This window comes from Prosopis cineraria, unplaced genomic scaffold (genome assembly GCF_029017545.1).
Source record: "Prosopis cineraria cultivar Desert tree isolate PC_DT_omini unplaced genomic scaffold, ASM2901754v1 PC11, whole genome shotgun sequence".
NCBI lineage: Eukaryota > Viridiplantae > Streptophyta > Magnoliopsida > Fabales > Fabaceae > Prosopis > Prosopis cineraria.
The window spans coordinates 4,224,842-4,250,817 of NW_026555342.1; the positions used below are offsets into that span (position 1 = coordinate 4,224,842).

A 25,976-nucleotide genomic window follows, 5' to 3' on the forward strand; every position below is an offset into this window, starting at 1 on the left:
ACTTTTTTTATTACTCTTTTTTTTAAATGATGCATTTAAATTATTAAAGCACTTATATAGAATATTTAATAAAGGCATAATTAAAAAGATGTAAAATTTTCAAAAAGATTAAAGTTTCAACTAACTCATTTTAGAACCGTAAAGTAATTATAAATACCCTATATTATAATTCAGAGGTAGTACATGTATCTTTAATTTGCTTGTAATTTCACTAAAATAATATACCATAATAGAATTTAATTTAAGGGATTATATGCTTATATAATTTAAAGTTTGAAGGGGTTATTTGTAAAATATATATATATATATATATATAGTTTAAGTGTTCAGCAGGGCATATTTGATCAATAGCGCATATGATGCTGTACTTATGAAATAACGGAATAATTAGCGGCAATATTGTGTTATCTACATAAACTTAAAAGGATACAGGATGATTCTTTGTCAAGTTTTAAAGGTCAAGGGTTTATTTGCACATAAATCAAAATTTAGGAACGTTTTGTGTAATTTAACCTAAACTAAATTATATATATGTCTTTAAATTTTTGTTAGAAGCAAATTGTCAACGTGATTTTTTTTTTCATTCATAAAGTTTGATAATTATCGATCTTATTTAGAGAGATCACAATCCTTTTGTTTGCAACTTATATTCAAGTTTAATGGAGGTTATTTCAGGCAAAAATTTTTAAAATTAGATTATGCCAACAATAAATTTTATTTGGTAAGATATTTACTTATATTTTGAAGATAATTATGGCAAGTTTTGTATAACTTTAACAAAATAGAGATTAGGGAATGCAATTTACTCCAAATACAAAGCAACTAGACTCTAAAATAATTAAAAAGTGAATCACAAAAGTACTACTCCAACTGTTTGACATTATTATTATTATTAATTTATTTAATAATTTGCAAAAACGTATGCTATTTGATCCGTTAATTAAGCCGTCTTCGCGCTTATACAATAATGCCACTACTATTATTATAACATAATTTTTCATTTGATAATTAACATTAGGGTATGGACAACTTAGGAGCTTGCAATTAATCCTCATTAATCCTTGCAAGAGTGAACTTTTCATATCACACGTGTAGCCTCTTTGAAAATAATAAATAACTTAATTACATTTTTCCCAAAAAAGTTGTTATTCTAAACTTTTTTGTAGTTTTTGATAGCTACTTTTCTAAACATATCTTTAAGTGGTGGTTAGTAAAAGCAGTACTACAAGAGAGAGCTTGGCTAAGCTTTCTATTTTCATTTCCTTTTTTAATCATTTCTTGCTTATTTTTATGTATTTGTTTTTAACGTAAGGTAAATTTTCATAAGATTTGAAAAGGTTAAACAAACATAAATAACATTTATAATCACTTGTTCACTTACCCATATAATAGATAATATCATCAATATATCTATCAAAATTATAGAAAGCCGCATCTGCAAGTTGGATTTGGATTTTTGAACTAAGTACACTCACTCAAAGAAAATGTTAATTAGAGCTGTTAGATTTAATCAATACTTAAAAATTATTAAAATACAACATTTTTATGCAAAAATTCAAAACAATCCTCACAATTAAAATATTCCTTATATATATTGTCATATCAAAAAATTTGAAATTTGATAATTTTTGAATATTATATAATAATATCTCTGACAACTATTTGATTAAATTAAATGATTGTTAGCATGCCACGTAAGATGCTCATTGACTAAATATTCATCAAATCTAAATAAGTAAAATCCAAATAGATTATGATAACGTAACTTATCTTTGTACTTTACATAAATTCGTGGAGTTTAATTTTTCAGTTAATTACAAAATGAAATATAAATATCTTCTTTAATATTTTGATCATAAAATTTACTTTTTTAAAGCATTTGACAAATATAATAGATATATTGATAAAAATATTTATCAAAATTTTGAACATTTACTCTTAACTTTTTTCTACACTTAATTTTATGAAACTTACACAAGCATGCATTCAAGCATACGTCTAGCTAGCTAGGAGAACTTTGTGTATGCACTTAATTATATTCAATAAAGGTGAATATTTGATATAATTAAAATCTTAACATATTGAATGAAACACGTACGCATATTCATATCGCATGCATGTGTTTATATGTGTGTGTGTGTGTGTGTAAGAATTTGTTTTGATCTGTTTATTTAACATTGACATTTTAACTTTACACGGCAGATCATGAGAGGCGTGTATCATTCGATCGATGATGATTATATGCTTGACATAATCAAACTCTCTCTCTCTCTCTCTCTCTCTCTATATATATATATATATATATTAACCATGGAATATGAGCTTCACACAAAATCTCACATAACGACCTGGATAAATTATTAAATTTTATTATTCATGGGGATCAGATCTTGAATTTGTCAACTCCTATGTCCGTTCATTTATATTATTATTTTCTTATCATCCCGAGACTAATTATTAATTTAATCTTGTAGTACACTTTATCTGTCTTTTTAGGAAAAAAAATAATGCGCTTCATTGTTAGTATAACTAAAATTTTCAACAAGAATTTATTATATTTTTCTTAAATTTTTCATGACAAATAGATAGTATCATTAAATTAGTTATATGAGAAAAATATACATCAATTATAAGGACATTTTAATACAAAATTTCAATTTCTGACATGATTTTTTGAATTAACTAACTTTTTTTAACTGTATTAATTTATTAAAATTTATTTATATTTAAAAACAGAGAAAGTTCGTACTATTGTCCTCCTCATTATTATAAGACATTTTTTTGCAAATTAGATGAGTGTATTTTTTTAAAAAAAAAACTTGATTACACCTTAAAAACATTAAATGTCTCATATTTTTTAAGATTCGTGATACATTAAAAAAAGCGTTTGCAAGAAAATAAAGCAAAATAATGAGATATTTTTATTTAATAGATTTCTTAATCTATAGTAAGTGCATATTTTGAAATCTATAGTAAAAAGGAGTGCAATAAACATTAGTTTAATTTTCAAATTAATTATATTCTTTAAAATCGATCAATGAATAGATAAAGATATACTATATTTAGCGAATAAAATGATGACACCATTTTAAAATAAAATTAAAATATACTATTTATAGTTGAGTGAAAAAAATGATAGATAGACCAAGGTCCACACTAATGCTATAATTTAATTATTAATTAGAGTAGTAAAACGAGGTGAATTATTATTGAACTACCAAGGAAGAAAGGGAAACAGGACTACAGGAGATGGGATCCTTGGCTATCCATTGGATGTGCCCACGAGATTATATGTAAGATTACCGTGTGTAAAACTAAATCCTTGACAATTAACCATTTGCATTTTTTTAACCCTGGAAAATCAATCTTTTTTTTATTTTTGTACTTTTAATCAATTTGAACAGTAATTACTAAGAAGATTAATTTGGAAATTTTAAATAATGCAACTTTTAAGCCCTTGTATTTAGAAGAATTATCAATTTAGTCTCTCAACAAGTTTAATTTTTATTGTTTCAATTCTTAATGTTTCATAAAAAGTAGTCTTTAATTATGAGAGAAATTAATATCATTAAATTACACTGACATAACTAACGAAATGATAATAATGTGGCAGCTATATATATATATATATATATTAATAATATGGGAAACATGAATGAAAAAAAGCCACATAAACTAAATTAGGAGTTATAAAATAGTAAAATCAATAATACATCAGCAATCAGGACAAGGAAATATGGATTATGTGTATTAATTAATCCATGTGTATATTTCACATTAGCAACTTAAGTTACACGTGAACTTCTTTTTATGGCTAATTTATCTTGCAAAATTTAGAGGACTAATTTGATAAGTGAAGTAAAAGTTGGAAAGAGTGTGTCACACATTTATAAAGTTAACTTTTTAATGTTTAATATTTAAGATTGGAGAGAGTATATCACACACACACACAAGTTTTGATATCTTTTCTTCTAAAAAGATAATAGTTAGGGGTAGAGAGAGCAAAATAGGCATCAAAGTCTACACTATATAAAGCCGGCTTCAATTAAAAGGCTAATACCAATCTTATGTGAATTATAAAATGGAGGGCCATCGAAGAGCAGCCTCCTTGATCTCAATTAGACTTTCTCCTGCGAGAATTCAAATTTAAATCCTCACTGATGTTGAGAGATTTATTTATACTGCTATAACACTAATCTAAGTTAGCTTTATTTTTTTGCCAGGACAATTAATATTGTCAAACTTATAGTTAACAAAAAATAATTAAAGTTGCCAGCTTGAAAGGATCGTGATATATTATTTTTTGTTTCTTTATCTATTTTTATGGGTCTCAAAGGATATGTAAATTTTTTTAATGCTTCCACTTAAAATTTGATATTGTCAGGTCAAACTTCAACATTATCATATATTTGCTTGCAAATATAATTGTTTTCCATACAAGTTTTTTTTTTAATTCATAATATTTGAACTCTCAACTTTAAAAGACAGAAAAAATCTAGTTCTCACTAAAAGAGGTGCTTACATTTAAAACCTATTTTGTAACTTGAATAAGATTATTTTTAATAAAAAGATGCTTATACACAATCCAAAAAAGAAATTCAACTTCATTTTCGTCAACCCAAGCACTATTTATCTTAATGTGATTTTTTTTACGCACAAAGCTTAACAACATATTAAATTTATTACTCTTGAATAAAGAGTCATCTTGAAATTTAATAAATAATAATATATAAAGACATAAAATAAATGAAATCGTGTATGGTAATCAAGAAGTAGAGCTTTTAAAAATAAAATAAAAAAATCATAGTGATACGCGGCCCAAGTGAACACCAAGAGAAGTGGCCATGCACATGCAAGCTTACTTCCTCCAACCCAAGACTTTCCGCTTTTGATGGACTATCATAGTATCATATTCATTTGTACTCCCCCATCCTTTTTATAAATTACATTTGAGAAGATTTTTTTGGATCTTGTGTGTGTGTAACTCTTTTTTTTTATTCTTGTAATTTTAATGCATGATTTTAAAAATATCCTTCAACCACCACAAAAAAATAGCTGATCAATAATGAAAAAATTCATCACTAATCAGTAAAAATTTTCTCACTAAATGAATTAGCGACGAAATTGCAAATTCTGTCACTAATGAATTAGTGACGGTGTTTTTATCGACAGAAATATTTCATTGCTAATTTATTTAGTGACAAAATTTTTTAAATTGGCAACAAAATTGCATTCTGTCGCTAATTTTTGACAGAATAGTGATAGAATTTTTTCGTTATTAAATAAAGATAAGTTATTTTGATTTTGTGATGGAATGTATTCTATCTCTAATCTGTCACTAATTTTTCAACCAGCTTATTTCATCACTAATTCGATCGCTAATTTATTAGGTGGATGAAAATATCATTGCCATGTCATCCAGTGGACTAATGTCACCTCACCACTACCTAGTCACTCAGTGGACTAGTGTCACCTCACTACCGTGTCACCATCACGTCCTAGTCACCCAATGAACCAGTGCCATTTCACCACCACATCACTGCCATGTCAAATATTATTACCTTCAATTATGCCTTGGTTAGGTTTGAACTTGTAACCTCATACTTCAATATGTCTTTGCGTCCACCTTGTTGTCAGTTGAGCTAAATGATATCTTCAATTATGATTGATAAATTAAATATATAATACTTCACCACACACATATATATTAATAAATATATTATTTAAATTATTATTAAATATATTATTTAAATTTACTTATTTTTTTAACATTATATTTATTTATTAATATGGAAAATTTAATTTATACATAATAATTATTTCTATTATATTTTATTAAAAAATTATTTTTTAATAAATTTAATATTAAATTGAAAAATATTTTATTATCATTATATATGATATTGTAATTTATATCTATATAATTTATAATATTATAAATTTTTATTTTATAATTATTTTATTTTTGTTTTTATTTTTAAATAAGAATAATTAAGTATAGAATTTAAATTATTACTAATAATATACAAATGATTTAAAATAATAAATTATTTTAAATTAAAATTTTAAAATTATTTATTTATAGTATAATAAAAATTATTAAATAAATTATACATAAATATATATTATAAATAATAAAATTAAATTAAAATAATTGTAAAGGAATTATAACAGAAAGCTTTGTAATAGAATTTTCCATCACAAATTCTGTCATCAAATTGAAATAAGATATTTTAATCATTAGCGATGATTTTTTTTTGATAAATTATTTCGAACAGATTAGAGACGGAATATTGATAAAATTTTAGCTGTAAAAAATTTCATCACTAATTTAGCAATGAAAATTTATTTCATCACTAATTCGTTATTTTTTTGTAGTGAACAAATTCTTAAAAAAAGTGTAATATTTTAATTTTTAATAAAAATCTTTTCATAGATCAAATCATTTTTTAAAATGAAGGAATAAAATTAAAAAAATAATTTATTTTAAGACAATTTTATGATTCTAACTTACTTGATTATATTTTAGTGAGTTAGTTGAAAATGATTTATAAAAAAAATGGAGAAAGTACAAATTAGTGTTTTAGGACTTGGATCGATCAAGACTGTTAAACCATCACTAGGATACAAATTAAAAGTGTGGCTTGATTTGACTTGTTAATTCGTTTTGGTCTTTTGGAGAGTGATCATTTATGAACCATGCAGTTTTCACAGGTCCGAAACTAACCTCCAATGGTTGGACCATTTTGAATCATTTTTTTTTTTAACTTTTAAGCAATAACATTTTTTATTTAATTTAAAAATGTTAATGTCAACTTCCTTTTGTATTGTTATAATAAAATTTTAAATGCGTTATTTGTTTAATTTATTAGCATTATATAAATTAAATTGTTGAGAAAATTGAAAACTCATTTTCTTAAAGAAAACAAATAAGGTAAATAATATATATATATATATATATAAACAATGAGAAAATTAAAACTTCATATGTTATAATTGAACTATGAACTAGCTAGGAATGATATTGTGGATAATTTTAATGTTATATATATATATGTATATGTATATGTATATTTACGTATAAATATTTTTTTATTTAATTATTGTGACACCAATTCAATCGTCTAACCTGTTAAAAAAATGAGAAATGTGGTCAGCTCACCTTTTCAACTTGTTCTATACTATTCTTTTCTCCAACGCAAGTCGAATTGAAAAGCAGTGTGACTTTGGATTTTTTATATTTATTTAATCACTTCATCCTCGCACATATATATAAAAGGAAACAGTGGCAATGTAATTTTTTTTAATTCATGCGAGAGAAAATTTCTATATTCACAAAAGATTTTTTTTCTCTTTATTTTTATTGAAGATTTATTGTATATGACTTTTGTTTTGTGATGTTAACCATTTGAATTAGGGGGAGTGATATTAAAGGACTAAAAATTAGATAAACTTAAACAAGGACAAATAAAATATTTGGAAATCCAAAATAAGGGCAAAAATTATTTAGTAAATTAGTCTAAAAATTTACTACATCCTATGATTTGCAACCATCAAAACAAGAGTCTGTAAGTGAAATTCATTAATTTGTAAAGAAAAAAATTGCCAAACATACTTTTGCTTTCAGTGACTCGTTACTCATATACCTTTATTATTTGTAATATTTAAAACACGAATTTGCAAATAATATTCATTAATTTGTAAAGAAAAATGATTTTCAAGTAATAACGTATTTTTCAAGTTTTTCTTTGTTGATGAGAAGGATAATCGTTATTGATGAGAAGGTTTTTCAATTTTTTTTTTTACAAATTAGCAAATCTCAATTACAAATTTTTGTTTTGAGAATTACAAATAATTGAATGAGAGTAAGAAATTTTTAGACCAATTCCAAAAGACATTTGAATCTTTTAAGCTTCATTTAAGTTTAATTTAATCTTTCATTCCTTTAATGTCATTTTCCCTTTAAATGACTATGACTAATCATAATATTTTAATTAACAATAAAAATTTAAAAACAAAAAAATTCTATGAAGAAATGAAAAAAAATGTTACTATAAATACTTAATTTTATCACTCATATTTTTTAACGTTATAATTTAATTTGATCTTCTTGATGGTATAAAAAACAAAAGATTGTGTCTTGGATTTGTTACTACCTGTAATGAAAACACCATTGTAACAATCTTGAGAGTATCAAATTATAACCTCAAGGAATACAAATTGTAATTTTAAAAGGTGTCGATTGCAATTTTTCCTTTACGACGTGAAAGAGAGATTTACTTTTTTAAAAAAATTAAAAATAATCTCTATTATCTATTTTATACAAGTTATTAAAAATTAAACTGATCATAACATTGATTTAAGAGTTAATAATTAAAATTATAATTAAATTATAATTAAATAGGTCACAAACAAAATATCTTATTAAACTAGTAAAGGCATTAGTTTAGCGATTTGTCAGTTGGATTGAGTGAGCTCAACCACATATCCATGTTGTGATTTTATAAACTCTAGGGTCTTAAAGTGCCATTTTTCAAATTTGTGTGTAGTCATTTTACCTCTTAAAAAAATTTAAATATTTTTAATGATAACATTATCTAGTTGCTTCAAGTCACTTGTCATTTGATCCTTGTCTAGATAATCAATATATAATACAAAAATAAATGATACACTTAGTAAGATTAGGTTGATTAGAAATGAATGAATTAAAATAATGTCAAATGGGCTAGATAAGTGCAAATTATTTAAATTTCTAAGGAATTAGTGATACCATCAAATAAAGGAAGAATGACGCAAGGAAATAAAAGAGGCTGGCTGTCGTGGAATAAAATCTAATTTTCCAAATTTTCCTGAAGTTATAAAATAAGTTAACTATTTTGCCTCTTCATAATCTAACATATTTTAATTTTTAAATTTTTATTCAATATACTCCTTCCATTTTTTATTATTAGAGAAAGTATCACCTTTTATTTATTTTTTTATATAAGTAAAATTATCTATTTTAATAAATATTTATTACACATTTTTAAATTACCCTTTTTAATTTATATTAATAAGAAATAATTAATGCATGTATATGTTGATTAATATAGAGTATTATAATTCAATTTTTTTATTTTTAAATATAATTATTATAATTAATTGATTTTTTAAATTATATGATATAATTTTTTTTATATATAAAAATGAAGAGAGAATATAGTTAGACTTGCTGTCTCTTGCATCTCATTCAATCGTGTAGACTTAACCCCATCAGCAGTGTAAATATTTAGATTTATTGTATCTGTTCTTGCTTTTTTCTATTGTATGGATTTTTGTTTCATCTGTGGGCTTAGCCCACTAATTTATTGGGCTTTGTTTTAGTCATTTTTTGTCAATACAAGTGGATCTTTATTAAAAGATTCCAATAAACTGTTTTTTCTTTTTGTTTATCAAACAGGTTTGACTAAAGAGCCACTCTTCCATGAAAAAAAGTCTCCCTCCTTCTCCCTATTTCCTCCGGTCTAAGATATATGCAATTTTTTCTTGCTAATCTTAATTAAAAATATAAATATTGTGAAATTTTTTTTAATTTTATCCCTTGTATTTATTAACTTAAATTTTCATGTCTATTAATTTATGATTTTCTTTTTATTCATTGTAAGTTGAAAAATAACAATTTTATTGCTATACGAATTATTATTAAAAGCCGTTTATATTTGGAACCATTAGTTATACAAGTTCAGAGGTTATAAAACAATAAGGTTTATACTTCTCATAGAGAGAAAGACAAGATTGTATAGAAGGTAATTCTTTCTTTCACTTTCTTAAAAAACTAGTGCTTCTTAAAACAGTGAATCTTGATGCATTATACAACATCTTTTATAATTAACTTAGAATGGTTTATTGTTGTGAGCAGTAGGAATTATATTCCTTAAACGAGTAATTGAGATTTTAATTTCTAATACTTTAATTAAGGTTATAAATAAGAGTTGTGATTTTCATATATTCAACACATGCACAGATATTCACAAGAATATTTTCTCATGGCATCCACAAGTTTTATAATTTTACCAAATGAAGGATTTAGTTCGACTTACTGAAATTTACCACTCATAGCCAATGGCCTTATAGTCTAATGGCATATAAATGTTTCTGTAAGTTAGAGATCATGAATTTAATCCTACACATAATCCAAACTTTTAATGTTTGCCCCTCTAATTTAAAAAAAATGGTATCACTGAACTGGATTGGAGAATTTTTGTACAAAGACAGTCCACCAACAATGTTATCTATGATTCCATAATTTTGGGCTTCGGCCCACTTCATCACAAAAAAAAAATTATTTATTCTGAACAAATCAACAATATGCTCTATTCTACACTCACTACAAACACACATGATGCACTTGTATAAAAGCTAAGGGCTTGTGTAAAAACTGTTTTAAAAACAGTTTTCTATTCTTCAGAAAATAAAAAAATTTATTTAATAACGTATTTTTAAAAAGTATTTTAAAAAATAAAAAGATAAAATATTATTTTGAAGAACAGAAAAATTAAAATAATTTTTAAATGTTCTGTGATTATTGCTTTGAAGAATAAAAAAATAAAAAAAATTTATTTTTATTATTTTTATTTTTCAAAACATATTTTATGGAACATCAATTCTCAAAATAATAAAATAAAAATAGCTTTAAACAATGTCTAGAACTTTGACGTAACAGATCATAATAAAGGATTTAGTTTCCCCCAACAAAACAAAAATTAATATAATAAAAAGAAGGAAGACTACAGTTAGGTTCCAGATAATAAAATTAAATATTTTCTTCGTTTATGTACATGTCAAATTTTATACACAAGAATGAATGGAATCTGTGGGTAATTAATTTTGTTATATAGGGCTTATATGTATTTCTCCCTGAAAAATCAAGCTGGGAAAATCTTCTCAATTGAGGATAAAATTGTTTCATATCCAGATTAGTTCATAGATGTTTGTTAACAAAGAAAAATTATCTATTATTATGAATATTAAATAATATCTATTAAATTAAAATTAAATTAAAATCTATAAAAGGTCAAAATGACTATTGTAACTTACAACCAAAACTCACCATGAAAGGACATGTCTATGATTTAGTAGTCTTTTGTAGAGAAATTTACTGCATTTTTATATTTTTCAAATATTTATTTTCATTATCATAGTCATATATTATAAAAGATTTAAACACTTAATATATTTTTATTCAATAAAATTAAAATATATACTTTAAAGTTTTAATAATATTAATAGTAAAAATTTATCATAAAATAAATTCTTTGAATATATAAAATTAATTATACAATTTATTTTTTTTTCTTTTGATTTGATTTGGTAACATTCTTGGTTCCGATTCCCACCAAATGCCTCTGGGTGAGAACCCTCAATGCTCTAGCTAGCCCTTTCAAGGGTTTATAACACACGCTTCGTCCGTTGTTGATAGTCTGTCACTGCTTCAGTGCTTCCTTAGATTCCTCGAATCGGCCTCAATGGGAAGCACAGCCGTGGAGAAGACGGAGGACGAGCTCCGTAAAGAGATCGATGAGCTTCAACGCCAGCAGCGAGAGGTTATTTCTCTTCATTTCTCTATATCTCTCTGTATGGTCAATTCTGGGCTTGTTGTTATCTACTGTTTGCGATTTTTGCAGATTACAGAGCGGCTTCGAGATCCTCGAGGGATTCGCCGAGGTGGGTTAGCAGGTGCTGGCCCCCGCAACCTCGCCGCTAATGGGGTTCGGCAGCGAGGCTTTGTTCGACCTGTATGGAATCTCTCATTCATTTGTTCTTTTCCCTCTCTCCGCTGTCTAGGGTTCTATGAACATGGTTCCAATTCCTTGTTCGTGGATTTTAGCTTTGTTTCCTTGGCCGTGCAAAATTTGTCAGCCCTTTTGGTGGAAAAACTTTTGGAATGATAACAACGCTAGACTTGATGATTGGAAAGTGGACTTTAGGATATTAATTACTTCATTATATGTTTCAGAGTGACCGGAATGAATCAGAAGATCAACCTCCTGCAAAGCGCCGACTTTCGTCAGCCGTTGTTAAGGTGAACCTATTCTTGTTATTTTATTTTAAAATTTGATACTGTAATTTAGTCTCTGTTCTTTATGTTATTAATTTGGTTTCTATCTGGCATATGTGCTGATAATTTAGTCAGAAGTCGATGGAGTATTGGTTGAGTCTTGAGTTTATGTGAATTATCTCTAATAACCAAAAAACAAAAGCGTCATTACCCATAAACACCCCAAGAAAGAAGCTGGAGATAGGAGCATAATCAAATGTCTTTGTTTGAAAATGAAGGTGGAAGATGGAGAGCTGCTTGAGGATGCTGATGCTGGACAGGAAGTTAAGACGGATTATTCAGCCAGCGATGATGTTAATGGGACCGATGAAGCCATTCAGGGTGATAGGAAGCCATCCAATTTCCAGAAAAGTGGGTGGTCTAGAAGAGATAGCAATCAAAGAACTTCAAAAACGGTAAATGCACATGTGTTTCCTTTCAAATGAGGGTTTATTTGGGGTTATGCATCTAATGCTGTGGACCTTTCCTTTTCCTTAAGGATTCTGAGATTCCTGCTGCAGAACCTGTTCCAAGGGTATTGCAAAAGGATGAGGATCCCCGATTGGTTAATAGAAATAAAAGAATGCTGGGTCAGCTCTTGGGGACTTTGGAGGTATGAAAGACCAATCGCTTGCTTACTTTCCAAATGCATTCATACTGCTATATCATGAGCTTGATTCGGAAGTTGATTTATGGCTGTCTTTCTGTCGTCTCTTTGCATTCGACACATACCTAGCTCATATGCACTTAATTGACCAACATCCAAGTGATATTTGTTGGAAATTGGTGGTCCCGGTTTGCGGATTTATTGAGTGTATTTTATCCATTTTCTAGTGTTTATATATGAGCGCAATTGCAATGATGCCTATTGCATCCAACACAATTTTCTGCATCATTCATCATTTTTATATTGTTGTTGTCTCTGTTTTTTGGTAGGTTTATCTGATCCTTTTATCATCAACATATTGACTAGGTTAATTCATATTGTTTTCCTTTTGCTTTTATCCTGAACTTCCCAGAAATTCAGAAAGGAAGACATGCAACTTTCAGGAACAGAAGCATACATGAGAAGATCTACCTCTCTACAAAGAGTAAGTCAAGTACATGCTTATTACTGTGTGTAGTTTCTCTCATTTAACTGGTTTAGAAGATGAAGCACTTATGTCCTCCTCTATCTTAAACCTATAGATACATTTTAAGATGAATTGAATCAATTCACTATCATAAGCTAAGGTAATGTAGTATTATGGACTATAGAACAATTGTTAATGGGTTTATGCCAGGTCCCTATGGTAATTATTATGATCACACAAGACTAGTGGTGAAGATTTCACTTGGGAGAATCACATCCAAGGACCACTAGAGCAAATTATTCACAGACAAGGATTAACAAGAAGTCCCATTCGAGAAAAAACAAGTCACGTTCCTATTTTAACAACAATCCATTCTGAATTGGTCCTTGTTTGTGAATAATTTCCTTAAGTGGTCCTTGGATGTGAATCTCCGATTTCACTTAAACAACTTGACCAATTTATTAATGGGTTTTGCTCGGATTCTCATAGAAATACCCACTTCTTATGTCTAATTATGCATTGGATATAAACATAAAGGAGTCCCACATTTCATTATTTGTCAGCGATGGCGAATGGACCATAATTCCATCTTTTCCGTAGTCATCCTGTTGCATTGATGGCCATGGCATTTCATGTTAGTGAGATAATATGTGCATGAGTTTGCTGAACAAGTTCACTTGTTATATTTCCTATGATTCTCATAATTGATGTAAATATGCATGGAATAATTATGCAGTACCATTGTCAAGTTGTTGACGCACCTTAATATCCAGTACCAAGCAGCTGAATCTCTCTTGCTCTTTGTCATCTCTCTCTCATGACAACATCTAGACATTTGTAACTATCTCAAATATTTTTAAACTTTTTTCCTAGGCTGAGCAAAGAGCACGTGAAGAAAGTGAAAGGCTTAGGAAAGAAGAGCGCGAACAGATTGCTGAAAAGCGACGGAGAGACTTGGTAGGCTTTCAAATAAAATTTTTTTGCTCTCCATGTTGAATTCATGAGCCGGCTGACAATACTTCTTAACATTGTGTTTCTGTTTGACCTATTTCCTGTCAGACTCTTAGAGCACGTGTGGCTGCTAAGACAGAAGAAAAGAAATTGGAGTTGCTGTTTCTTCGGTGGAGTGACCATCATAAAAGGCTATGCAATTTTATAAGGTCTGTACCTTCAAACTGTTGACTTGCAAGGCAGGAATCTTACAACAAATCTTCTGCATGTCACTTTAACAACTGGACACCTCTTACCTGACATTATGCTATTATCTATTTATCTGCAGGTTATTTTTAATTTTCGTCCAAAAGTGTCCATATTCACATTTTATTGAGACGAAGATAAGTTTCTTAAGTTTCTTTTCATGTGCATTGTAGTGTTGAAACAACTTGATGGCTATATTTTTCCTGCTAATCACAGGATTTTGGGTAGACATGGAAACTTTATCTCCTTCTTTTTTGACTTGTGTTTAAGGCATGTTTTCTATTTACTTTTCAGGACTAAGACAGAACCTCCAATTTATTATTTGCCCAACAAGCCCTTGGATGAAGATGAGGCATCCTCAGAGAAGCGCAAAGAAGAGGTTGGACGATTGAGAGTTTATGATTTTCAATTTTAATTTTATGCACACCCTTAAATGTTTTGGTCTTTAATCTTATACATGATGTTGTTAACTAATGAAAATCATCCCAAATTGGCCCGTTCATATTTTAAAAACTTGTACTGGGTCTAGTCCCAAGCCTACATGTAATCTATGGCTCAGCTTAAGTGTAGCACTGTACTAGAGATGCATGTAAGCAATGATTCAGAGCTATGCAACTTGGGAATTTATTCTTTACCTCTTAATTTACAGGCATTTCTTGAATGGAAGAACGCAAGAAGAGAGGAGCTATCTGAGTATCAGAAACAGATTGGGGAACAGTATATTGCTAATGTTGAGAAGGAGTTGGAGAGATGGCAGAATGCAAGAAAAACAAGAAAAGTAAATAATGACCAGGATTTACAGGAAACCATGGACAAAGAATTGGATACTCATAGGCTGGAGCATGGTCCCAAGAAGAGAAAGATTCCTGGGGGAGGCAACAACGAAGTGGACGATGATGATGTGGAGGATATAAATGTTGGAGAGGATGATATCATGGATGATGTCCTAGTTGATGATGATTCTGGTAGAAGGGTTGATGAAACAAGCAAGGCTGAAGCTGATAATTTCAGTGCAGATCCAGTGGCAGATGCTGGTAACGTGGACCAGAAGTGATGGGTCGGCAGATTCCAGAATTTGCAATGATTCCTTAAAAAAATATTGGGCTGATGTGGTTGTTTTGTTGGTTGTTTCTGGTGGGCCCTAGTGATATATATTTCTTTTTTATACCTTCATCCATTATTACCTCAGTAGCTTCTGTATTAGAGCGTAGTATCTATAAGTTGTTGTAATTTGGAGAATTAGAGCAATGCACAACATGCCTGTGGGTTTGTGCCCTTAATCAGCATTGATATTTCTAGCATATTGCCATTCCATCTGATCTTTTACAAGAATTTGTGGTTAAATTGTGTCAAGGGAAAGTTTCGGTCCCTCTGGCCCTGTATGGTATGAGGCATTGGGAGCCTGGAATTGTTTTTGGGATTGGCCAACTTTTGCATGTTTGGTCTGGGTGATTGATCAGTTCAATCCCTACCCCAATCTCATTTATGTGGGATTATTCAATACTAGCACTCCCTTGTATTGAAAAAACGATTCCAGGATTGATTTATTTAGACATAGATGCCCTTGCCTTCAACGTCTCTTGTTCTTCTAAATCTACCTTTGTCCTTCCTTCTTAGTGATGACGAGTCTCCCGCAATCGATGGTGTAGAGCCATAAACCAGACGAAGTGAGAGTGGAATGAGGAGGTGCGGGGTTGATCTATGAGTGGAGAAGGAGAGCCATTAACCCATTGACGGTAGTAAGTAGAAACCCTATTAACCAGACAAAAGTGAGGGGGAGTGGAAGGTGTGAATTTGTCAGTTCGATCTATGCAATGGAGGAGGGGAACCATTAACCTATCGACAGCAAAGAAAAAAGACTCATTGATGGCCATGTATTGTTAACCATCGACGTCCATTGATCGGTAGCCAGATTTGTCTCTGCCTTTGTCTTCTAGATCTTCGATGTATCTATCTTTGCCTTTGCCTTTCAAATCTTCAACATCACAACTACATATATCCAAAATGTTTCGCCGTGAATGAGTTTTAAGGGGCAGGGGTATTATGGTCTATCGAAATTATGATTGCATGTATTAAATAATTTTTGTTCAAGTATTCCCCTATGGCATGCCGTATGCCAAACATGATTTTTAAATTTTAATCTCAATCACAATCTCTTAAAACTTAATCTTCTATACCAAACAATGCCTTTGGGCTCGTTATATGCAAACCAAGTCTAGTGTTATCCTCCCACTTTGTGGTGATGAATTTAAAGTGATTTGGTTTTACAAAGAGATAAATAACACCAAAAATTTGATTCAATTGGTAAGAAAGTTATACATGTTTAATTAGAGATATTGATTTTGATTTCTGATAATACATTAGCATTGATAATAGAGTTTTTATTCGAAAGGGTCATATCTTAGCTTAATTTGAATTAGTTTGAATTTTGTTAAAATTCTCTTAGCTTGACGCGAGGCAGGTTTAAGATAGTGTTCTATGTTTAAAACAAATAATTTTTTGTTTGTTTTTGTTTGCTGGGTGGGAGTGGCGGGATTCCTTTTGTTTTCATAAATCTTGAGATGGCTTGCCAGTCAACTTGGTGCATGAGACAGCCATTTTGCGCTGGTCAGTGCTAGTGCATGTGCTTATGGGGCTAAACTCTATCTCAGAATACCAACATTTTTGAAATTAACTAAGACAAGGATAAAAATAAAAAAAAATATTTTTTAAAATTGTAAAATGTCTTGCATCTCCAACTAATAATACTTCATTTGGTCTCTATTATAAATCATTTTTAACCATTTTATTGGAATTAAGGAGAGAGAGTTAAATAATTAACATTGTCTGAAAATAATATAACTTTCAATTTTACCCCTATTTAAATAAAAATTAAATTGCATAACATTTTCTCTTATAGAGTCATAGTTAATAAGTTTAAATAAAAGTAATGTTTAAAAAATATAATTAATATTACATCGAGTGCTTTATATTAAAGATCAAATAATTATTCTAAAACGCGCCCTATGATAGAAATAGTATGGAGTAACTTTATTTTTATTTTTTTACTCAAGTTATTTCTACAGTTGACAATTATCAAACTAATCTCTCAAATGACACTTTTCCATACAAACTTTCAAAAATGGAGTTTTGAAATAATGCAATCCAAACCGTTATTGTTTCTGTCACATCCACTTGGTGGTTAGAGTAGCTTCTTAAGTATCGTATTTTATATTCAAAGGTTGGGCTAGCATCTTCCATTTCAATCAAATTATTTAATGGCTCGTTGGGCACGTTGTTGCTGTTGTCTTTTTTTGGGCTATAATATGAAGACCGATAATATAAAGCCTAAGACTTTAATACACCTAAATTTACTCATTTAAAAATATAATAAATTTACTTTAATACTCTCGTCACTCACAGAATAAATTTCAATCTTCTTGTTAAAAATTTGTTAAAATATACTTTTAATTCTTCAATTTTATACTAGAGTTTAATTTAATCCTTTCATTTTGTAAAGTATCTTTTCAATTTTTTAATATTAATACGGTTAGTTTTAAATAATTATTTTTATGCCAGTCATTGTTATTTAAAAAAAACTAAACTTAATATATTAACATCTAACAATGTTTTGTTATTATTTAAAAGTTTAATATAATATTTTTTTAAGATAAAATTAGTAATATTAGGATTAAAAGACTTAAAAGGCACTTTATAAATTTGAAGGGTCAAAATAAAAATTTATATAAAATTAAAAATTAAAACTATACTTAAAAAAGAAAAGGTGGTTAGCGGGAAAGCCACAGAATGGAGAGAGAGCATAATAATCGCAGATCATTTAGTGTAATTAAGTTTAACTCATTAGTGTAATTAACTTTTAGCGGGTCAAGCAAGCAAGAATGGCCGTCACACCCGATGACCACCTTCGTTTTATCATTGCTCGGGAAATTACTCTGGAATCTCATAAAAAAATTAAACATATAAAAAAGTCTTATAAATTTTTCTTTTTTTATTTCTCAAGATATTGTCACAGACAACCGTAAAACTAAAGCACCATCAAGAGACTATCTTCTCCTAGCTAATACTTTTTATACACACTTTTAAAAATTAAATTCACAAATTATATTTAAGGGGTCCGGATCATTATCATTCATGTCACACTTACTTAATAAAGTTTTATAAAATTATTCTTCAAATCTTATATTGTTTATTTAAGTTACCAATTACTATCAAATACCCTTTTCAATAGAAAATATAAAGCATCTTTTTAAGGTTAGATATTAAAAAATATAATATATTTTTAATTTTTTAATGTATAATTATTACTTTTTTTTAAAACTACCTTTAATAAATAAATAAATAAATCTTTTACTTTTATGTGAGATACCTTATTAAATAAAAGAAAAAAATAATTAACTAACTTATAAAAAAAATAGTTAACTAACTTATAATTAACTTTTTGAAACATTAACTGTAAATTTATAAAAAGTTAGTTATGAATGAATATTCACAAACATAAAAAAATCTTTAAATTATTGATTAACAATTGAGATTATTTATATTTATAAACTCATAAGATTATCAATTAATTTATAATTTATAATTGAATTTGAATAAATTCAATCGTAGCCTTCTTAAAATTCATTAAACTATCTATTTACATTTAATTTTTAATAAATTTATAACTAATATTACTTAAATTTATAAGTTACATTTCATTAATTATTTTAATAATTAATTATTTTTAATTTCTAATAAAGATGATGATCTTTCATGATATTTTGAATAATTTGGTGTTTTCAATTATAATAAATGCCTTGATAAGATGTGTAATTAATTGTCATTTTCGCTTGAATCAATTTTTATTAATGGAAATCCAAGCACACTCTTAATAGTGATTTTCTCATATCTGTTCTCACTCGTCTTCCCAGTCTCTCCGACCCCACACTCCGCCAGTCCCTCTCAGTCCCGCTCACGCACTCTCTCTCCCCCCCTCTGAGACTGCAAATACACTGTAATGGTAGATTCGAAGTAGTTAGCCTTAGCCCAGACATTGATTAGAGAGAGAGAGAGAGAAAGAGCGAGACCAAGCGGAAGAGCGAGAGGTGGTAGAGGAAGAGAGAGGAACAGCTCCAAAAATGACTACAAACTCAGACCAAAGAGCTTCTTCTTCAGGTAATCACCGCTACTATTATCCCACGCCGTCGTATCGCTCCTCCTCCTCTTCCGCCTCCTTCAGAGGCTGCTGCTGCTGCCTCTTCCTTCTCTTCTCCTTCCTTGCTCTCCTCGTCCTCGCCGTCGTTCTCGTCATCATCCTCGCCGTCAAGCCCAAGAAGCCCCAGTTCGAGCTTCAACAGGTCGCCGTCCAATCCATGGGCATCACAACTAACCCTCCCTCCTTCGCCACCGCCAACGTCGGCTCCGCCGCCGCCGCCGCCACAAGTGCCTCACTCTCTCTCACCATTATGCTGCTCTTCACCGCCGTGAACCCTAACAAGGTGGGGATCAAGTACGGCGAGTCCAGGTTCACAGTGATGTACAGGGGAATCCCGCTGGGCAAAGCTTCTGTGCCTGGATTCTACCAGGAAGCGCACAGTGTGAGGCAAGTACAGGCCACAATCGCCGTCGATCGGGTCAATCTTCTTCAGGCCGACGCTGCCGATTTAATCCGAGACGCTTCGGTCAATGACCGGGTGGAGTTACGGATATTTGGCGATGTCGGAGCTAAGATCCGGATCATGAACTTCGATTCTCCTGGTGTTCAGGTTCTTTTTCTTTCTCCCTCTCGTCTTTCATATTCAAGCATTCAAAATGTGATATGATTCACTGAGTTTTTCCTGGGCATTTCGGTTTCCTTCCAATTTACTCTATCTTCCTGGAATATTGGCATTTTTAGAATTGAACTTGCCTGATTAAGCTTCTTCTCACATCCTGCTTGCAAATCAAGCATATCATTCTCGTGGATTTCTTGTGGATTCTAGCTATTGTCTGCATCTAAATCTGCGAATTCCGCTACCTTCCATGAACAAAATCGGAGAACAAAGAGTGCATAAAATACAATTAATATATCAATATGTTCTATTTAAACGAAAAATAATGCTAGCATCCACAACATTGCCTTCTTCCATTGAAAATCTTCCTACCTTCATATTGTTTCAGAAAAATTATACGCAAAGATTCATATGTAAAATTATAATTGTAATGAATTTATAATGACTATCACTATTTAAAATATGGTAATTTTAATCTTTGACATTAAATTAATCATAATTTTTAACATTTTCAATTTAAATGATTTTTTGAAATTCAGATTAGAATACAATTTTTCCAAACGTTTTCCCTTTAAATAATTAAATAATTTGCGGATAAAAAGTTGTACAGAAAGGCTCTCTGTAAAGAATAATAGAATGGAAAGAGTGCTTGATTTTTACGCGCTCTCATGCATTTTTCTATTATAGCATGGAGCGACATTCCAATTTCCAGGAGCCTCGTTTCTATGCTTTGATATTTTCTAAGCCTTGTTCTGCGGACTTTACCCTTTTTCAGTTGTATTTCTACGGTGAAACAATTAAAAAAAGAATCCAGATATTAACATTTTGATGTCTGGAATAATTAAATTAAGATCGGTCTTGAACTCTGGTTTGACTGTTTGAGATCAGTTTTGTGGCTTTTATAAAGTTGTTTACCGTTTTGAGAGAAATGAAAAATAAATCTTTTACATTATAAAGTAAAATTGGAGCTTATGTGAAAACTACTGTGGGTGTTCTGAACAACAAAATAATTAATTGAAATCAAATAAACAATATTGACATTAGCATGGCATACAAGTTAAAATTTTCGTCTGTCATATTATTGACAATTTCGAAGGTCCCAAAAGTTTCTATGGGTGCTTGTTTTAAAACATAGATCATGTCAAAATGTCACAGGAAAAGTATTATTAGAAAGCGACTTAACAAATTAAAAAGTATTAGAAGGAAAAGTTGTATTATTCCCAAACTAAGCTTTATCTACTCATCCGAGAAGGGGGAAACAGCTTTAACTATTTAAAGTGTCCTAGAATATGTCTATTTTAAATCATTTAAATTAAATGCAACCAAGAATGTCTAGGAAGACGATAGGAAGATCATGCTAATAGTGTAAACACAAAAACAAAAGAAAGACATGAATTTTAGTCATTATTGGTTGGCCTATGTTTAATGTCCTTGAACAATCTCACTCCATAAACAGCTAAGAGGCTCTGGGATGGAATGGAATGATGGTGCAGACCTAGAAAGAAAATGACAAACCGTTTGGACCCACCTAGTGCCCGTAGCTGGATTCAATAACCTAGTGAATGATAGATCAAAAGTAAAATCTACTCCATGGAATCCACTCTTATGTCAATATTATTTTTATTTTAATTTCTTTACTCTAACCTTTGTTTATCGGGTTGAGTCATTAGTTAGTTTTTTTAAACTTTGCAATGTTTTCATTTCCTTTTTGTCTATTTCTTTTAACTTTTCATTTTTTTTTTGCATATTGCAATCACTTTAATATTTTACCACCCCCATTATCATGTGAAAAATTGTAAGCTAGAACAATTAACCTAAAGAAAGACTTTGTCAAATAATGCTGCTATCTCTTTTATTGTTTTGGGCTTAGGCCTACAAAAAGTCTTCACCATGTGATTTTCCCGCTTGTGGGGCACATGGGTCATCCTCCTGTCCTGTGTCCTTATCTTATTGATAGTGATCTCCTTTCGTCTCAATCCAGAAATATATATATATATATATATATATATTTATTTAAAGATTCATTCATATCTTCAGAACTGTAAGTTGAAAGTTGTTAAAAATCATAATTATTTTTGAAGTTTAAAACCATTACCAAAAGTTCACCGAGTTTTAGAAATTTTTTTTCCTAGTTTTATGGAATAAAAAATTACTCACAATGATGATCAATATAAATAAATATACATAGTACAATTCATAGTGAATCGTACTATTCCTAATCTACACATAATACAACTTATTTCGTCCATTTCATATAATAAATGTGGAAATGTATTTATTTTGCTTAAATATTACAGTAATCTCATTAGATTTAGTAGCATTTTGTATACTTAAATATAGCTGTAACTATATTTGCTTAGATTTCTTAACATAGATTTATAAACATCCAGTTCCTTGTGTAAGTTTCCCCTCAATAACACTCCGTTTCTCCCTTTTTTGATACCCTCCTGTTTCTTTTAATTGCTCTATTCCTTCACAATTTTTTTCTTTATGTTTAAGTTCACTTTTTTAAGTTTTTATCAAAGGATATAATTTCTTAAGTTTTTAAGTAGATAAAAATGACCAAAAATAGATCAATAAGTCTTCAAAAATTCAATGTATGATCGGTGATATTATTACAATAACACTGATCGATTAGCTGTGTTGCAACAACAGATGAATGATCATATGAACTCAACTGTGTTGCAGGTATCTGTGAACTGTGCTATAGTGATAAGTCCAAGGAAGCAATCTCTGACTAACAAGCAGTGTGGTTTTGATGGACTCAGCGTTTGATGAGTGGCCATCATTTTCCTTTCTTCTTTTCTCTGTTCACTCACATTCTCACTTGCACTCTGATGGCTTTAATTAATTGGAGGAAAAAGAGATCAGAAGAAAACACAGATTATAATTTTGGATGAGGGGGTTTGGAGCGATTCACCGGAAATTCTTGAACTGCAAATTGTAACGAGGAAGATTTTAGATCACATTAAATTAGGATTTTTCAAAACACTGTAATTTTTTCTCCCCAATTGGTTATTAGCCGGGAAAACAAAAATCTAATGGTATATTGGAAAATGTGAAATTGAATCTGTGGACTCACTTTTGAAATTCTTATGTGCACTTCTGGCATATTTGAGATAAAGCTTGAGGGGAGAAGAGAACGTTTAACTTAAAATACTTGATGAATCTTTTACAATTATTTCTGCTTCAGGAAATTTTTGCCAGTTAAATTGTTGAATTTATGTAGGAACCCACATGGAAATTTCTTGTACTTTAGAAAAGGTGAGAGGAACTTTCTTAATGTCATTGTTGATCTCACGCAGGATATAATATGGATTTTTCTTTATTTTTTGGCCACAAAAGTAAAGATCTCATTCGGAAAAGGCTAGTTTTCCTTTTTCTTTTTGTTTCCTTTCCATTTTCTAAAGAGGTGGATTTATTCGAAACTAGTATCATATTATAGAGATTTCAGCTAGAGACAGTATATAAATTGGCTTGGCTTTCAATCAAATCAAATAATTATTGTAGTAATGATACTTGAAAATTTTTTGAGACATAATTACAATCAGATTCTAAGTAAGAAAATTAATTATTTTTTCAATCTATTTATAAGGCAAACTTTTATATTTACACGTTAATTTAGATTTGAAAGTAACTGATTTTTTTATTTGAGTTATTTGTAATTTTTCCATTCTTTTAATGAGTATATACAAAAAAAAGTGAGTATAACATTTATTGAAAAAAATAATAAAAAATTGATTGAAATGTTTTGAGAAAAGTGGAATAAATAATCTTTTGTTTGGTTACGAGGAATAGGAAAAAATTAAAAAAATAATTATAAAAATTGTGAAAATAATCTTTTAATTAGCAATATTTTTAAAAACTTAGTTAATGACATAGCATAATAATATTATATAATTCAGTTAATGACATAGCATAATAATATTATATAATTCATGTAATTCAAATAACATTTTGATATTTGTCGATCAACGAAATAGTTAATCCGCTCACCTTCGTTAAAAACCATCGCATTGCATGCTATTTCCTTTCCTTTTAAAGCTCAGTTCAGTCTTTAGTTCTTTTGAACATGTCATATTTTTCTATAATTTATAGTAGCGAAATAATTGGTATTAAGATTATTTGGAAATCAATTTTTTCTTGAATGAAGAAGTTGGTCGGAAACTGTTAGATATAGTACTTGGGGCTTTATATTGGGTTGACTCCACTCAACAAAACCTATTATATATACAGCATCGGGGTGAAATAGTTAAAAATAAAGCATCCTCATGTGACATGTTCTTGTTTAAAAGGGGGGCAAAAAGAGAAAAAAAACCCAATAATATACGAGAGAAGTCTTAAAAGTTTTTATATGAAACAGGATAGACAGCGTATATAAATTAGAAAGGATTGGAAAGAGGATTAAAGTTTTTAAAGGTGACAACTTTTTTAACAGTCATATATGAGAGAGGAGTCTTGTATCCACACTGAAGCGTAATTGAGGGTTATGGCAAATAATTATGGTCTGACTATTCAATATTCATTATATAAGGGAGCACAGATGATTCATGAATCATGTAAATTGCACCACTTCCATTGTAACTTTTGTTGACATGTATTGTTGAAAAGTTCACTACGACACTCTTTTCCCTCTCGTGTGTTTGTATATTAGTGACAAAATATTGAGGGCGAAAAAGTTCAAGATAATTTTCATTCTTAGGTTAAATGAGTATATATATATATATATATATAAAAGAGAGGAGAATAGTGCAAGTAAATGCTAATATATCAACTCCTAATTATCACATCCTACTCATCCCTAATAATGTTTAAGATAATCACATTCTATTTGGTCAAAAAAAAAAAGAGATAATCACATCCTAGTCATCACTGTCGGAGAAATGGAGTCGCCATGGACTGAAAGCGACGCAAGGCAGGCTTACACGCGGCAGACTGACCAACGCCGAAGGCGTGGACGGAGAAACGTGAGAAGGAAGATGCGGAGATCCTTAGACATATATGAAATGGAATAAAGATGGACCAAGCTATTCCATTAACATCGTTACGGTCGGCTATATTGAACATGGAGTAATAAGTGAATTACACGTTGGACCAATTTGTGAACTGAGTGAGCTCTCCTAACAACATAAGAGAAGGAATGATCCTCAACTTCAAAAGAACGATAATTTATTTGTTTCGGCTCTCCCTACTATTGTGAGACGAGATGAGTCCCCATTCTTTGTATTGTCATCCCTCTAATTAATTAAGCATGGTCCGGGTTAGTTCTGTCCAAACTTTCTAGTAGTGATAGAAGTTTCAGGTCATTGAGGGTTGAGAGAGAGAGAGAGAGAGGAAGGCCTCCTGTGACGTGAATGAGTGACTGAATGGAGAAGAAGATTGAATGAACCTCAGGTGGCTCCCCGCTATGCTTAAACTAAAAACATTAGTTCCAATTTAAGGGTAGGTGGAATTGCCCCAGGTTTAATTATTCTGGATTAAAAACTATTATACAAGTTCAAGGTTTAAATCTCCTTATTTGAGCTTATAATTTAGGGCTCAAATTATTATTTAACCCTTTTTGTTCTCTATGTTAATTCATTGGTTATTTCATTCCTCTTCCATAGCATGCAGTCATACATATATGCTAATTAATCAACCTTAAAAATTTTGGATGATTAGCTTTGTCTTTCTATATACCAAAACTAAAAGAGGTATTTGTAAGATATATCGCGCCAAAAAGAAATCAATAGTAAAAACCCAAAGAAACAAATATCTTCTACCATTAATCAATGAGAATTGGTATTTGAAGCTGTTTGGGATTTCAGGTAAAAATTAAGCTCGGATATATCCATCATCACACACACACACACACACACACACACACACCTCACCAGGAAG

General features: G+C 29.7%; 2 protein-coding genes across 2 annotated transcripts; both read left to right on the forward strand.

The window, feature by feature from the left end:
• Nucleotides 1-11,384: 11,384 nt before the first annotated feature.
• On the forward strand, nt 11,385-15,647 carry LOC129286016 (uncharacterized). The gene is made up of 10 exons (XM_054922053.1): nt 11,385-11,582; nt 11,664-11,774; nt 11,996-12,061; nt 12,316-12,492; nt 12,576-12,689; nt 13,096-13,167; nt 14,023-14,106; nt 14,209-14,309; nt 14,641-14,725; nt 14,996-15,647. The coding sequence occupies exons 1-10, from the start codon at nt 11,505-11,507 to the stop codon at nt 15,398-15,400; spliced, it is 1,293 nt and encodes a 430-aa protein (XP_054778028.1). The 5' UTR covers nt 11,385-11,504; the 3' UTR covers nt 15,401-15,647.
• Nucleotides 15,648-19,258: 3,611 nt separating this feature from the next.
• On the forward strand, nt 19,259-23,186 carry LOC129286719 (uncharacterized). Its single transcript, XM_054922723.1, has 2 exons — nt 19,259-20,090; nt 22,785-23,186. The coding sequence occupies exons 1-2, from the start codon at nt 19,464-19,466 to the stop codon at nt 22,869-22,871; spliced, it is 714 nt and encodes a 237-aa protein (XP_054778698.1). The 5' UTR covers nt 19,259-19,463; the 3' UTR covers nt 22,872-23,186.
• Nucleotides 23,187-25,976: the final 2,790 nt, after the last annotated feature.